We start from the raw sequence: 14,987 nt of genomic DNA, 5'->3' as shown, positions 1-14,987 counted from the left end.
GCGTCATCCGGCTAGCGTGGCCTGCGCAAAGCCCTGATTTGAACCCCATAGAACATCTGTGGGACGAACTTGAGCGCAGGTCGTGATCGCCTCACCCTTCTACACTACCACAGTTGGTGACTGTACTGCAGGAGGAATGGCACAATATCCCACTATATGTGTGCTACACGAACTTGTGGAAAGTTTACCACAGCGAGTAGCTGCTGTTATTTCTGCAAAAGGTGGACCTACCTCCTATTGATTGTAAATAAACGCTACCCAGTAGGTACTCTTTAGCCATGGGTGGTGACAGTGAGCAGTCACCACACACTATTTATGACCTCATCTCTGTGTGCCCAAAAAAACTGTCAATTTCTTATGATTCTCTGTATATTTAAGGGTTGACCAGGGTTCTGCGTGGAAGGGATCAAACCAGAAATAACCTGGGTTAAATATGCTGTGTGAAAGGAGAGTCAGAACTTGGACTCCGACCCGGATGGAAATAACAGGAATTTTTTATTTTGTTTTTGTTCTTGAAGTGGTATAAAAAAATACCAAACAAATTAAAGAACCATACACAGGTCACATACTGTACATATGTACAGGTAACACTGCTGCATATCACAACAGGTTAATATTGCTTTGACATAATACATTACAATTAAGTACTGTTCTGTAAAGATATAAGCTTAGCACATTCTCCATACTGCTATAGTACCAGGTATCTGCTAGTGCCCAATAGTGTCTGAGTTTTAAATGACAAATCTACTACTTGCAGACTCGTTTGTGTGAAGGGACTAGGTGTAGATTAGGCGAATCTCTAATGAAGTTTCATTCCATAGGCTATGCATATTTATCCAATTTCCCCCAGCGATGAGTGCGATCATCGCTGTCCATACACCCTGGGCATAGTCGTCCAGTGTGTATGGACCTTTATAGTCTTGCTTTTGGTATGCAATAAATATATATATATATATATATATATATATATATATATATATATATCTATATATATCTATATATCTATATCTATATCAAACTCTGTGAAAGGCTATTCCTAATTACATGATAAACTGCAAAGAACAAAGAAAAGGGTGTTGGCAAGACCCCTATCCCCTCAAAAATAAGTCACACACTGTTATTACTATACAGAAGTTTAATTATTGATCAAGGCAAATTATTTAGAACCGTCACATTCTGCACCCTAAATATTCATACACTCAGCAGCAGGTCGTACGCATGCCAAGTGGGTGCTATAACTGCTTGCATTGCAAAGGTAAGTCATGTATGTTGCAGAGCACTGCCGCTATATCCATTGGCAAGACTGTACACAGGGATGAGAAACTATAGGCACAGCTGCTTCTACTGAATGACATCTCCCAATGATGACCTGCTAGATACTGTCTAAATATGGTCAGCAATGGTACCAGTCACAGCTTGGTGACCTCTCTGGTTTCTAAACCCTGGTATTGAGCCACTTCTGGATTCTAGATTGGATTATACAGTGGCAGCATCCCCAAACACACACATTATGGACAATCAGTGGTTGGTGTGGCACAGTTATGCTTTTGTCCCTGTAATTAATCTAATAAAATAATTATGAACTCTGAAATAAGAAAAAATCAATGGAAAAAAAAATATTCCAGAAAAGCGTAATACTTCTTAAAAATCAAATAGAAACACAACCTTAAAAAAAGGATAACATTTTGAAAAGCACAGAAGACTCAAATGCACTGGTATATACACTGGATAGGCTAGTCCATGTGTCACTCTTAGCAGTTACTGTGGGGGGTACAGTAAAGTGATATGTTTCTTCCTTAAATGCTACAAAAGTCTTTAGCCAGAAAGCTTCAGGAATTGTTGTATATAAAGTTATACAGTTTTGTTTCTGGTTTTGTAGAGGAAGATTTCTTGCATACATCATTATAATAACTCAACAGCAACTTGTAAATGTCACCTGAAATCAAAATAAAGATAGATTTGGGTTACATTACACGTGTGGTATATGCAGATGCTTAGTGCAGAACACAGAATAGGCATACATAGATCAGGAGGTACTCACCAACTGATTTGTCCTTATCCTTAAGGAACGTGTGCATTTTGTAGACGTCATACATTAACTCCTTGTCCCCAAAGGTGAAATACACAACATCTCGTCCAGATTCTGCAGCTGCCAGAAGCTGTATTAAGGCTGCAAAGGTATAAAATGAATTACTCTGTGGATGATACTCTAATCAGACTCTCAAACACATTCTAGGAAATGTCTGTAACTGGTGCTGTAACACACTATCTAATTATCTGTTTGCAACGTGTATTTGGAAACGTGTATTTGGAAAATGAGGGAAGCTGTAAAACTGCTATTGGTTACCCAATTCACCAATGTACCTGCAATAAGTTTCACTTGGAAATAGGTACACTGGTGGCCAAAATTGCGGACATTCAACTTTGAATGCATATAAAAACTGTTACACTTCATGCAGTGCAATGATTCATATATCAAATGAAAGGAAATTTAATGCTGAATTTAATACAATAAACAGAGGTCAACTATTTGCATTACAAGGGAAGTTATGCAGTGAAAACAACACTTAGGGTGAAAATCCCTGTGTGCTTATGATGTCACTGTCATATCAGTATTTTGTTGGGTATCCTTTATTTTTCATGACAGCAGCACAGCAACGTGGCATTGAGCCAACCAATGTCTGGAGCTCTTCCTTCTTTATTATGTGGTGCCATGAGACAATTATAGCCTCAATGAATTCTCTTTTATTGGATGGACGCCTCAGGTGTACCAGTTTTTTCAAACTGAACCACAAATTTTCTATGGGGTTCAGGTCTGGGCTGTTTCCTGGCCATCCCAGCACATGTATGTCATTCTCTGTGAACCACTGTTCACATATCCGTGCAGTGTGGCAGGGGGCTGAATCCTGCTGGAAAATGAATGGGGCATTATCTGGAAAAAAATCCCCAATAGAAGGTAGAAGTTTTGGTTGTAGGATGGTGTCAATGTACTTTCTGCTGTTCAGTGTGCCATCTATGACATGAAGGCGGCCTACAGCATCTGCTGTCATACATGCCCAGATCATAACACTTGCAGGATTATTTGTTGTCGCTTGAATGCAATCTGGATGTACCTCTTCCCCGATGCGACGTCTCACATATTTTCTCCCATCATTACCAAATATCGATATCTTAGTTTCATCACTCCATATCACTTGTTTCCACTGACCTTCTGTCCATGCAATGTGTTCTTTTGCCCACTGTATTCGTTTCTGCCACTGCTTTTTATTCAGCAATGGCTTTTTTCGGGGAATCCTACCTTTTAGGCCAAGGCGTGGCGAGCAGACGTGGAATACATGTGAAGTTATCCGCATGCGCTCGCCACGCTTGGCTAACCAACCACCGGTGTCTGGTAATACTCCCCCACTGGTAGGTAAACTCCCAGTTTAAAACACTTGATTGTTCTTTTTCAGAATACCGCTAGAGACTGTATTCCATATGGATTAACCTGTTCAATACCCAGTGACTTTTTCCTTGCTTTTTTGGACACTTGCAAAGAAGAAAAGCATTGATAGGTTATATGTGTGCAAGTCCTGTCTGTCAGTATACTGGTATTAGAACACCTATGACTAATTTTCATTTTTATATAAGGATCTTTTTTATAAGTGTATTATATACTAAACACATTTTAAAATAAAGTAATTTCTTCTTTTTAACAAATTGTGTCAGCAACCTGATTTATATCCACTTGTATTAAGCAGTTAGGGCCAGCGCAGATTAAACCAACAACCCCTCTTTGTATACCATTGTTTTAGGGTATTATATAGTATACCCTGGATGAAACCTGCAGCGGCCATTCATACTACTAACTCAGCGCAGTTGCCACCCATTTGTTTCTAACACTTCACGTAACAGCTGCCGACCGTGTTTATTCCTCTATCCACGCCAGCCAGAAGCGTGGAGTTGATGTTAGTTTCGCCGAGCCCGAAGCGTGGCGAGCGGACGCGGAATACACGTTAAGTTATCCGCGTGCACTCGCCACGATTCGGGCTTGGTGGCTCGCTACCCTCGCCACACTATATCAAATCAAATCCACGCTGATGTGGATATAAAAAGGTTGGCAGGATGAGTACCGCGTCCCCTCGACACGCTTCGGGCTGGCGTGGATAGTTGGGTTGTTTCAGGAACACATTCACACCTGCCATATCATAAACCTGAGACAGTAATGACAACATGTGTTAACTGGTAACTTTTTTTTTTGTGATTAATAAAGAAGATGAAGAAAAAATGATTAAACAACAATACAATAAAAAAAAAAAAAAAAATAAGAATTTTTTTTTTAGAAAGAAGTCGTTATTCAGAAACTGCAGCGCCATAATCAGCAGTTGAAGACAATGCAGCAGCTGAAGTCGACACTGTTGCCTCTGGCTCTGCAGTGTCAACTTTGTCTGTCTGGGGGAGCAGGGTCAATGCGTGCAAGATGTGCAGGAAGGGGTCTTCTGCGCCCAGCGTCTTCCTCCAGTCCTACACTCAAGACAGCACACTCAGCTTGGCACTATGAGGGTAAGTCCTACTATACATACATGCTGAGTGTAAAGGAGCCCATACACGCTCCGTTCTGGTCATCCGTTTGGTACTTTTGAAGTACACATCGTATCGCATCACATGCCTTGTGCATGCGATGCGATACAATGTAAAGCTAGTACAAAAAGTATGTGCAGCACATGCTTTTTGTACTGTACGATGAGATGCGCGGGAGCGCGCATCTCAGAGTACAAAACGGACGGAGCAGAACGGAGCATGTATGGGCTCCTTTAGTCTGTGGGACTGTGTTTGGGGCGCAGGGCTCTTTGGGCTGCTGTTGCTGGGCTGCTCCATGGCATCATATCGTACACTTTCCATCACCCCTTTAGTTTGTTTAGTATATATGTAGCATCCTTCACCTTTATTATTACCTCTTACTTAGGTAAGTCTTATCACATATGATTTCCCTTATCCCTTTTACTATCACTTTCATTTCACACCAATGTGATGCCATGGGGTGGTTCTGCTGGGCTGGCCTGGACGGTCCCATGCCCTGGACCTGTCTCAGAGTAGTGTTAGGGACTTGTCCTATTGAGGTAACCTGAACCTTTTTGGCACAGCTGCGGATATGGCAGCGCCACATACGCTCCTAATACTGAGCCTCATTGGGTGCCCATTGGGGCAGGTCTGGGTCTCGGGTAGGACATTGTGGCCCTGCAAAAAAAACACCGCCTCCTCCTCAGTCTGAGGCAGATTGAAGATGGTCAGCTTCTCCATGACTGTATTATATACGTCTGCCTCTTACGGAACCAAACAGCTGACTGACTACACTACCTGCGCACCGCTCAATCTACCAGCTGACTGACTACGCTAACTGTGTTCCGCTCAATCTTCCAGCGGACTGACTAAACCTAAATTACTTATTGGGAAAAATATATTATAGTCAAGCTGATCTATATACAATGCATTTCTCTACTGCTATCCCGCAAATCTTCTCAGTGGGATATTTTCAGTTTTGCCATAGGACACAGGGACATGGGGACACATTAAATGAAGTGATTACCCCAGTGAGATTGGGGCATAACAAGTGACGATGGGGTTGGGGGGGTAGTGATATCTCCTGTCGGCCCTGGACCAATGGAGGATGTAGCTGACAACAAGTGTGTGTGTGTGTGTGTGTGTATCGTCTGCAACATCAAGCATATACACTGGACAATAATTAGATATGTTTCTTTACGAGAAACTGACTTTTATATTGTAAAATTTAACAATTTGATTGTTTCACTTTGTTTATTACTCACCTTTTAACCTAGGATCTCCCCCGAAAGCACCACAACCCCAGTTGCCCGTTGCAACGGCTGACAGCTTCTCTGGCTGGATTCCTTCGCGGAAAAATCCACAGTAGGCCTAATGGAAGAAATAAAACACAATTATTACAGAGTTGTGTTATTTTTTTGACAGCACAAAAAACTAGAAACAATCAAAGTTATTCCGATGTTTTCCATTGTGCCATACTACTAGACTGACGTACTAAGTGGTTAACAGATACAGTGACAGTAGGACTGGTATGCTGGTATGAAAACATTGAGGATTCCAGCAAAAATATTTCATACAATTCTGACATTTAGGGGGGTATTCAATGTCAGGGTCACAGCAGTCGAGCTTCCTCGACCGCCGTGACCCAGTCCCGTTCTCGGTCAGCTCGACCGAGAACACGCAGGCAGGATTCAATGTCCCGCCTGCTGGGGAGCGAAAAGGGGGCGTGGCCGCGAGTTGCGGCCGGCAAGAGGCGAGCTGCAGCCGGCAGCTCGTCACTTCCCAGCTGTTCTCGGCAGAACGAGCCCGACAGCTAGTGATGTCGGGCTCGTTCTGCCGAGATACCCTGGCTCAATGCTGTCGGGGAAGACAGCATTGAATAGGGCCCGGCGGGCATCTCCCCGATGGGAGGTGCTCGCCGGAGATTGAATATCCCCCTTAATGAATTACTAGGCAATTATAATGCAGTTACAGTAGTAAACCAGAAGGGGCCTGTTATCTATGTATTCACTGGTCCTGTGTTTTGAAGAAAAAAAAAAAAAAAAAGCCGTCCAAGCATTTTAAATACAACTGCTCTTTATAGTAAGTTCAGATTAAGTGCCTGATTTAAATAGGTTTTTTAATCTATGCATGTGTGATTCATGCTGCGCAAGCATACCGAATCGCACTGTACGTGGTGACTAGTAAGTATGAGGGGGGTGGGGGCTAATCAGATGCATGGAGATGTTGCATCTTATGGGAGTGAAGCAGGCACCTCACTTGTCATGTTCAGAAATGATGAAGTGGTCTCATATGAGGTGGTCTCACTTGCGACTACAGTTAGGCCCCATATACACAGGAGCATATAGTGAAAGATATCGCTCAGAAAGGGCTTTCTGGATGATATTGTTTACTATACAGTATCTTCTAGGGTGTACACTCAATGGGTCAGATGCACTAAGCTTCAAAAGTGATAAAATGGAGAGTGATAAGCAGCCAGCCAATCAGCTCCTACCTGCCATGTCACAGACTGTGTTTGAAAAATGTCAGGCAGGAGCTGATTGGCTGGCTGTTTATCACTATCCATTTAATCACTTTTGAAGCTTAGTGCATCAGGCCCAAAATCCTTATTGATGCATGTTCCTGCATGTCATTAACAAGGATTGATGTCTATAGAATATGCAGGTCAATTTGGCTATATAGTGAAATGCCCTGCATGTTCAGCAGATATGGTGACGTCACTGAACGATGCCGGTAGCAGATATCGATCAGTGTGTACGCACAATACTGGCCACACAGCCATATAGTTATCTATATTGGCCAGGGCAGCTGCGGTTAGGCTAGTGCGTATGGGGCTTTGATGATGCAACCGACGGTGCGTTTGAAGAAGCACCAATTGATATTTGATAAACTACGGCTGCAGGAAGTGGGTGTCTGGCCATACACATGGATGTATGTAGGGCTATGTAGTGGCATTAGCAGACACAAATGTAATAGAAGTAGAGGCAGACACTGCTACTTCTGACTTGGACTCAGGAGCTAAAAGCTGTGTGCACACTATGTCATTTTTGCTACTGATATTTAAGATACCAATATCGTTAACAAAATTATCATGCATATATTGTCTAGTGCAGGGGTGGCCAAACCGGTCCTCGAGATCTACCAACGGTCCACGTTTTCCAGGTTACCTGGCTGGTGCACAGCTGTAGTCATTACTAACTGTCACATTTTAATACATGCTGCATTCAGTCCTACTATAGATCCACAGGTTGCCTGGAAAACATGCACCGTAGGTAGATCTTGAGGACAGGTCTGTACCCACTATGATGTTAACAATGCACACTCCCATGGGTCGTTAACAATCCCCGTCATCTAAAGACTAGTGATAATCTTCTACATACCATGTACATATCCTGCATGGTCTTGCACTGAGTATTTTCTCATTTTGCTCATTTATTTAAGTACTTTGTTAGGTGCTGCGGAACCCTTGTGGCGGCATATAAATAGAACAATAAATGACATCAATGGCTAGGACTATCCTCCACAGAGATGATCACCAGCAACTTACTGGAATTCCATATTAAAACTATCGGACTTCCCGATGGCCTCTCACTGATTACATCTAATGAAGACATCGAATTACAAATGCAGCGATAATTGTAAAAGTGTTTTATGCAGCGTGAGTACATTGGCGCTGATGTAATTAAAAGCAGGACGATTTGGCAAAAGTATCCTGCACTGTGCATTTGCTGTAAATGGGCATTGGCAAGATGCAGTGAATGTATGCGGATGGATGTGGGCTGTGCAGAGTTGTGGTGACATGTAATTAGAGGCAGGAAAGGGATGGTACAAGTGCACAAAAAGGGTGATATGGTTGCAGGCTTGCGTATACTAGGCGTATGATTGGTGAATATACGCTTTTAGATCTGTACATGTAATGTGGGAGAATTTACCCCCGATTCACAGTTAGCTCCGCATCAGCCCCAATGTGTGTCACATAAAAGCTGAAATATTGCTGTGGTATGTGTAGGATCTGCCACACACAGCGACACATCCGCCCATTGAGAAGAACTAAGAAGATTTTCTAAGATTAATAAAATAGTCTGCTGTTTTCAGGCAATGGCTCAATAGAATAGAAGAGAATATTGTTCATTTAAGCAAAATGTGTGAGCTGAGGACAATCCATCCACACTCTATCCCATCCTGGTCTGTAAGCAGCCTGGTGCTGACTACTGTAAGTACAGATGCAGCTGGTAGGATGACTGAGCTCTCCTGGTCAGACCTGAAATGTAGTCACTGTTAGAGCAACTTCTACACCAATTAAGCTGTCACACGTATTCCTAAAATGGATAAGGTGCTGGGTACCTAGTTTGTTTTCCGCCATTTCTTATAAGAACGATTGATTGTTTGGATGATTGATGTGCAGTTATTAAAGGCACGCAAGACCTCAAAACAAAACTCATCTTAACCAAAGCAATAGCCGGGAAATGGATATGTACTTCTCAGGCGGAGTTGCTGACTGATTAGATTACATTTTACATGGACTAATATTTTACCAGCGGAAAGGAGTAATGAAAATCAATGTTTCCACACGGCACACAACGCAGCTATAAGGCTGATTAAAAGGGGTCTTTACAACACCGGCATAAACGTGGTCGCAGAGGAATGCCCTGGGGACAGCAATCCATATTTCAAGCCTACAAGTTATTTAAGTAATAATTAAGGCCCATAATACGTGGGTAAAATCATTGCATACAATAGCAAATTTAGAATAGACTTCAACCTAAAGTAATGTAATAGAAATGCTGCAAGGATACTTCTGGAGTATAAAGAACAATATGTTTACTGAATGCAGCCCTTTTATCTGAATGTGTCCCCGGAATAAAGCAAAGATCATTCTGGTCTCCAGGAAGCAGTAAAACAAATGGGATGGAAATGTTTTACATAGGACTTTACAGCACGTTATAGTTCATCTCCCATAATGCCAGAGAAACTGGAATGTAAGGTCATCTGTGGTGTTCATGTAAAAAAAGATAGCTAGAATACTACTGTGCTGTGTGAGGGAGAAGGCTATGTCATACTAAGGATAGGCAGCAGAGAAAGCTGAATTTATGGAGGATGGGTAAGAGTACGCTGTGTTTATCAAGTTGGAAAAACAACTTTCCAAGTTGGAAAAACAGCCATAATAACCCTCTCTCACTGAGAAAACCAGTGTTACATGTTGGTATGAATGGATCGACCTAGGGCAGTGATAGCTAACCTTGACACTCTCCAGCTGTTGTTGAACTACACATCCCAGCATGCTCGGCTACAGTTTTACTATTTGGCCATGCTAAAACTGATGCAGGGCATGCTGGGATGTGTAGTTCAACAACAGCTGGAGTGTCAAGATTAGCCATCACTAACCTAGGTTATCTCATGCAGGTCCATGCCCTGCTTATGAGAGGGCAGCCGAGAGGTATGCCGACCCCTATAAAAAATGTTTAGGGGGGTGATAATTCTAATCTAGAGGTCTAGTGGGCAAAACTTGTTCAGCACAGTTCATAATAGAAGAAAACTAAAGACCTGTACAGCTGCCTCAAGCTTTGTGCACTGCTTACATGTTTGCTTGCAAACCAGATGAACAAGTTATATACTGCTAACACGTTTGGATATGACGGAGTTAGGGACAAAATATGGTATCATGTATGTGTGTGGAGACAGAGCCGTAACATCAGAAAAGGACTTCTTATAGTCCCTGTATAATAAATACACAACGATGCTTATATGATTAATATACGGTAAATCATTGCTGCATGGTGTAAAGGTCTTAACACCTCCTTCTAATGCCTTTTCTAAAGGTCTTTCTGTACTGCACAGCGAGTCCTGAACTTAAACATTAAGCATAAAACCGCCATTGCCGGATAATCAATGACATTCATCAAGGGGACCTGAAGATCCTTCAAAAATAGGATTGCTGTTATACATAACAAGAAACAAAATTCTTTCACAAAAGGAAACGATGGAATTCATTTTTATTTCAAATAAAGCAGATTGATTTAAATTAAAATTCATTAAAAAAATGATTCATTTGAAGAATTAAGAACCTACTAAAAAGTGAGAATTTATGGGCCCATTTATCAACAAGTTTTAGCCATTTAAACTCCTTACGTGTGCTAATTTCTTTGTTTAAAAACATGATCGGAGCTGAATGACTGTAGCACCATTTATCATACACAACGAGTTTTAACCCCTTCCTGACAGAGCCAGTTTTTGCGTTCCTGACAGAGCCCTTTTTTTCAAATCTGACATGTATCACTTAAGTGGGGATAACTTTTTTTTGCTTTTACTTATCCCAGTGATTTTGAGATTGTTTTTTCGTGACACATTGTACTTCAAATTAGTGGTAAATTTGGGTCGATACAGTCTGTGTTTTTTTGTGAAAAATACCAAAATGTCGTAAAAAAATGGAAAATTTAGCAATTTGCAAAATGTTAAATTTTCTGCTTGTGAGACAAATAATCATACCACTCAAAATAGTTAATAACTAACATAGACCATATGTCTACTTTATGTTTCCATCATTATTTCAACTTCCTTTTAATTTTTTTGGACACTAGGAGGCTTACAATATGAATAGCAAATTCTCAAATTTTCAAGAAAATTTCAAACACTGATTTTTTTAGGGACCAGTTCAGTTCTGATGTGACTTTGAGGGACTTGTATGTGAGACACCCCCATAAATGATACCATTTCAAAAACTGCACCCCTCACAGTATTCAAAACAGCATTTTGGAAGTTTGTTAACCCTTTAGGTGTTTCACAGGAATTAAAACAAAGTGTAGGTGAAATTTCAAAATTTCATTTTTTTTGCAGATTTGCAATTTTAATACATTTTTCTAAGGAACACAGTACATTTTACTAGAGAAATGTGACTAAAAATTGATTCCCCCAATTCTTTTGTTTTCATAAATATCCTATATGTGGCCCTAGTGTGCACGTTGACCAAACCACAGGCTTCATAATAGAAGGAGCACCTACTTGATTTTGGAGCCTCCTTTTTATGAGATTATTTTTTAGGCACCATGTAGGTTTCTAGGCACCATAAGATGCTAAAAGTTAGGAACCCCCCCACAAGTGACCCCATTTTGCAAACTACACCCCTCAGGGAATTCATCTAGGGGTATAGTGTACATTTCAAACCCCCAGGGGTTTCACCAATTTTGATACAACTGGGCAGTGAAAATGAAAAATTACATTTTTTTACACAAAAATGCAGTTCTGGCTCAAAATTTTTCATTTTCATAAGGTATGAAGGAGAAAAAGCACCCCAAAATCTGTGCCCCAATTTCTCCCGAGTATGGCAATGCCTCATATGTGACCAAAAAATACCAGTTGGGTGCATGGCAGGACTCAGAAGGGAAGGAGTGATTTTTGGTGGTGGAATGTTGGTGGGTGCTATGTCGCATTAGCAAGACCCCCAAAGCACCAATACAGTGGAACCCCCCCACAAGTGACCCCATTTTGCAAACTACACCCCTCAGGGAATTCATCTAGGGGTATAGTGTATATTTCAAACCCCCAGGGGTTTCACCAATTTTGATACAACTGGGCAGTGAAAATGAAAAATTACATTTTTTTACACAAAAATGCAGTTCTGGCTCAAAATTTTTCATTTTCAGAAGGTAAGAAGGAGAAAAAGCACCCCAAAATCTGTGCCCCAATTTCTCCCGAGTACGGCAATGCCTCACATGTGACCAAAAAATACCATTTGGGTGCATGGCAGGACTCAGAAGGGAAGGAGTGATTTTTGGATTTTGCAGCTCAGATTCTGGTGGAATTTTGGTGGGTGCTATGTCGCATTAGCAAGACCCCCCAAGCACCAATACAGTGGAACCCCCCCACAAGTGACCCCATTTTGCAAACTACACCCCTCAGGGAATTCATCTAGGGGTATAGTGTACATTTCAAACCCCCAGGGGTTTCACCAATTGTGGTACAACTGGGCAGTGAAAATGAAAAATTAAAATTTTTACACAAAAATGCAGTTCTGGCTCAAAATTTTTCATTTTCACAAGGGATGAAGGAGACAAAGCACCCCAAAATCTGTGCCCCAATTTCTCCCGAGTACGGCAATGCCTCACATGTGACCAAAAAATACCATTTGGGTGCATGGCAGGACTCAGAAAGGAAGGAGTGATTTTTGGATTTTGCAGCTCAGATTCTGGTGGAATGTTGGTGGGTGCTATGTTGCATTAGCAAGACCCCCCAAGCACCAATACAGTGGAACCCCCCCACAAGTGACCCCATTTTGCAAACTACACCCCTCAGGGAATTCATCTAGGGGTATAGTGTACATTTCAAACCCCCAGGGGTTTCACCAATTTTGATACAACTGGGCAGTGAAAATGAAAAATTAAATTTTTTTACACAAAAATGCAGTTCTGGCTCAAAATTTTTCTTTTTCATAAGGTATGAAGGAGAAAAAGCACCCCAAAATCTGTGCCCCAATTTCTCCCGAGTATGGCAATGCCTCATATGTGACCAAAAAATACCAGTTGGGTGCATGGCAGGACTCAGAAGGGAAGGAGTGATTTTTGGATTTTGCAGCTCAGATTCTGGTGGAATGTTGGTGGGTGCTATGTGGCATTAGCAAGACCCCCGAAGCACGGTGAAATGATGAACCTAATAATCCATAGATGTGTGGTATATTTTAAAACACTCCTTTATACATAGGCCGGGTTTGTCGGGGCAAGTTTCACAGTGGAAAATAGTTTCCTTTCTTATAGCAAACTTTGCACCTTTTTTGTGTCCTGCCCTTTCTTGCAGTGGAGGGGATTTCGTTCGGAAAATGCTGCCCTGGTACAATACGGGGGCCAGTACTAGAAGTACTGGGGCCCTCTGCCTGCTGGTTCCCAAATACTAGGCCCTTTATGACTTCCTCTTGAAAGTGCATAAATGTCCCCCTCTGGCCGGTAGAACGGAATAGCACGTAAGCGTTATACAGTGCCATCTGGATGATATACACGGCCAGCTTCTTGTACCAGATTTTTGTTTTCCGCAGGGCACTGTACGGCTTCAGTACCTGATCTGAAAGATCCACTCCGCCCATGTACCTATTGTAATCCAGGATACAATTAGGTTTTGAGGTGTGGGTACTGGTACCTCGTACAGGGACGGAGGTGGTACTGTCTCCGTGAATTGTTGTCAGTATAAGGACATCCCTCTTGTCCTTATATTTGACCAACAACATATTTTCGGTGCATATTCCCCTGCTTTCACCCCTTCTCATTACTTGGGCAATGTGCGTTTTTGGGAGGCCTCTTTGGTTCTTGCGCACAGTACCGCAAGCTGCTGTACCTCTTGAACCAAGGGCCTTAAACAGGGGGATGCTAGTGTAAAAGTTATCCACATAGAGGTGATAACCTTTATCCAGGAAGGGGTGCACTAAATCCCAGACAATTTTTCCACTTACACCTACGAGGGAGGGGGGGCATTCTGGCGGTTCAATTCTTGAATCCTTCCCTTCATATACCCTAAACATGTGGGTGTACCCTGAGGTGCTTTCACACAGCTTATACATTTTTATGCCATACCTTGCCCTCTTACTGGGAAGGTACTGGCGGAATTTAACCCTTCCTTTAAAATGTATAAGGGACTCGTCTATGCAAATGAATTTATCTGGGATGTACATCTCTGCAAATTTGGCACTGAAATGATCAATGACCGGCCTGACTTTGAATAGCCGGTCAAAGGTGGGATCATCTCTGGGTGGGCACTGTGCATTATCGTTGTAATGCAAAAATTTAAGGATCGTCTCAAATCGAGCCCGGGGCATGGCCATACGGTAAAATGGGGTGCTGTACAGAACATCTGTACTCCAATATTGCCTAATTTCTGGCTTTTTTACTATGCCCATATGAAACACCAGACCCCAAAACGTCATCATCTCTACTGCATCTACAGGGGTCCACCTAGCAAATGATGACGTGGGGTTTTGAGCAATAAACTGCTGGGCATATAAATTAGTTTGGTCCACCATTAAATTTATAAAATCATCAGAGAAAAATAATTTGAAAAAGTCAATTTCTCTGAGACCTGTGGAATCAAATTGGATTCCTGGCATGGCCAAAAACTCAGGAACCTGGGGCTCAAAATTGTCTGGTGGTGGGGTCCATACGAGATCAATTATTGGGGGGTGGGTCTCAGCTGCTCTACGGGGGCGTCTTTGAGGGGGTCCCTCATCACCAGAGGAGGAAGAGGAGCTTAAGACGAATCCTTCAAATTCCCCGCTTGCATCACTGGCTGTGTCAGAGGCAAGCATGGCATATGCCTCCTCCGCTGAATACATTCTTCTGGATGACTGGGATGACATTTGGGATGACATTTGGGATGCCATTTTTATTTTTGTGTTACTGGTAGTGAAATGTTTCAACACGTGTATAGTGTAGGGGGGGGTACAAACTTTATTTCAACCCGGGGGGTACGTA

The 14,987-nt window shown here is 42.1% G+C and overlaps 1 protein-coding gene across 5 annotated transcripts in view; it reads right to left on the bottom strand.

Annotated features, from left to right (window-relative positions):
* Window positions 1-1,117: 1,117 nt before the first annotated feature.
* The window catches only part of PARG (poly(ADP-ribose) glycohydrolase), a 98,928-nt gene continuing 85,058 nt past the window's right edge, over window positions 1,118-14,987 (bottom strand). For all 5 annotated transcript variants that reach the window (XM_083146367.1, XM_083146368.1, XM_083146370.1 and 2 more), the window contains 3 exons: window positions 5,805-5,910; window positions 2,042-2,170; window positions 1,118-1,936 (listed from right to left, as the gene is read on the bottom strand). In XM_083146367.1, coding sequence (XP_083002493.1) covers window positions 1,830-1,936; window positions 2,042-2,170; window positions 5,805-5,910 — 342 coding nt within the window. In that variant the 3' untranslated portion in view covers window positions 1,118-1,829. The remainder of the gene's footprint in view (window positions 1,937-2,041; window positions 2,171-5,804; window positions 5,911-14,987) is intronic.

Source organism: Crinia signifera, chromosome 6 (genome assembly GCF_055691185.1).
Source record: "Crinia signifera chromosome 6, ASM5569118v1, whole genome shotgun sequence".
Classification (NCBI taxonomy): domain Eukaryota; kingdom Metazoa; phylum Chordata; class Amphibia; order Anura; family Myobatrachidae; genus Crinia; species Crinia signifera.
This window is presented reverse-complemented; position numbering and strand designations above follow the sequence as displayed.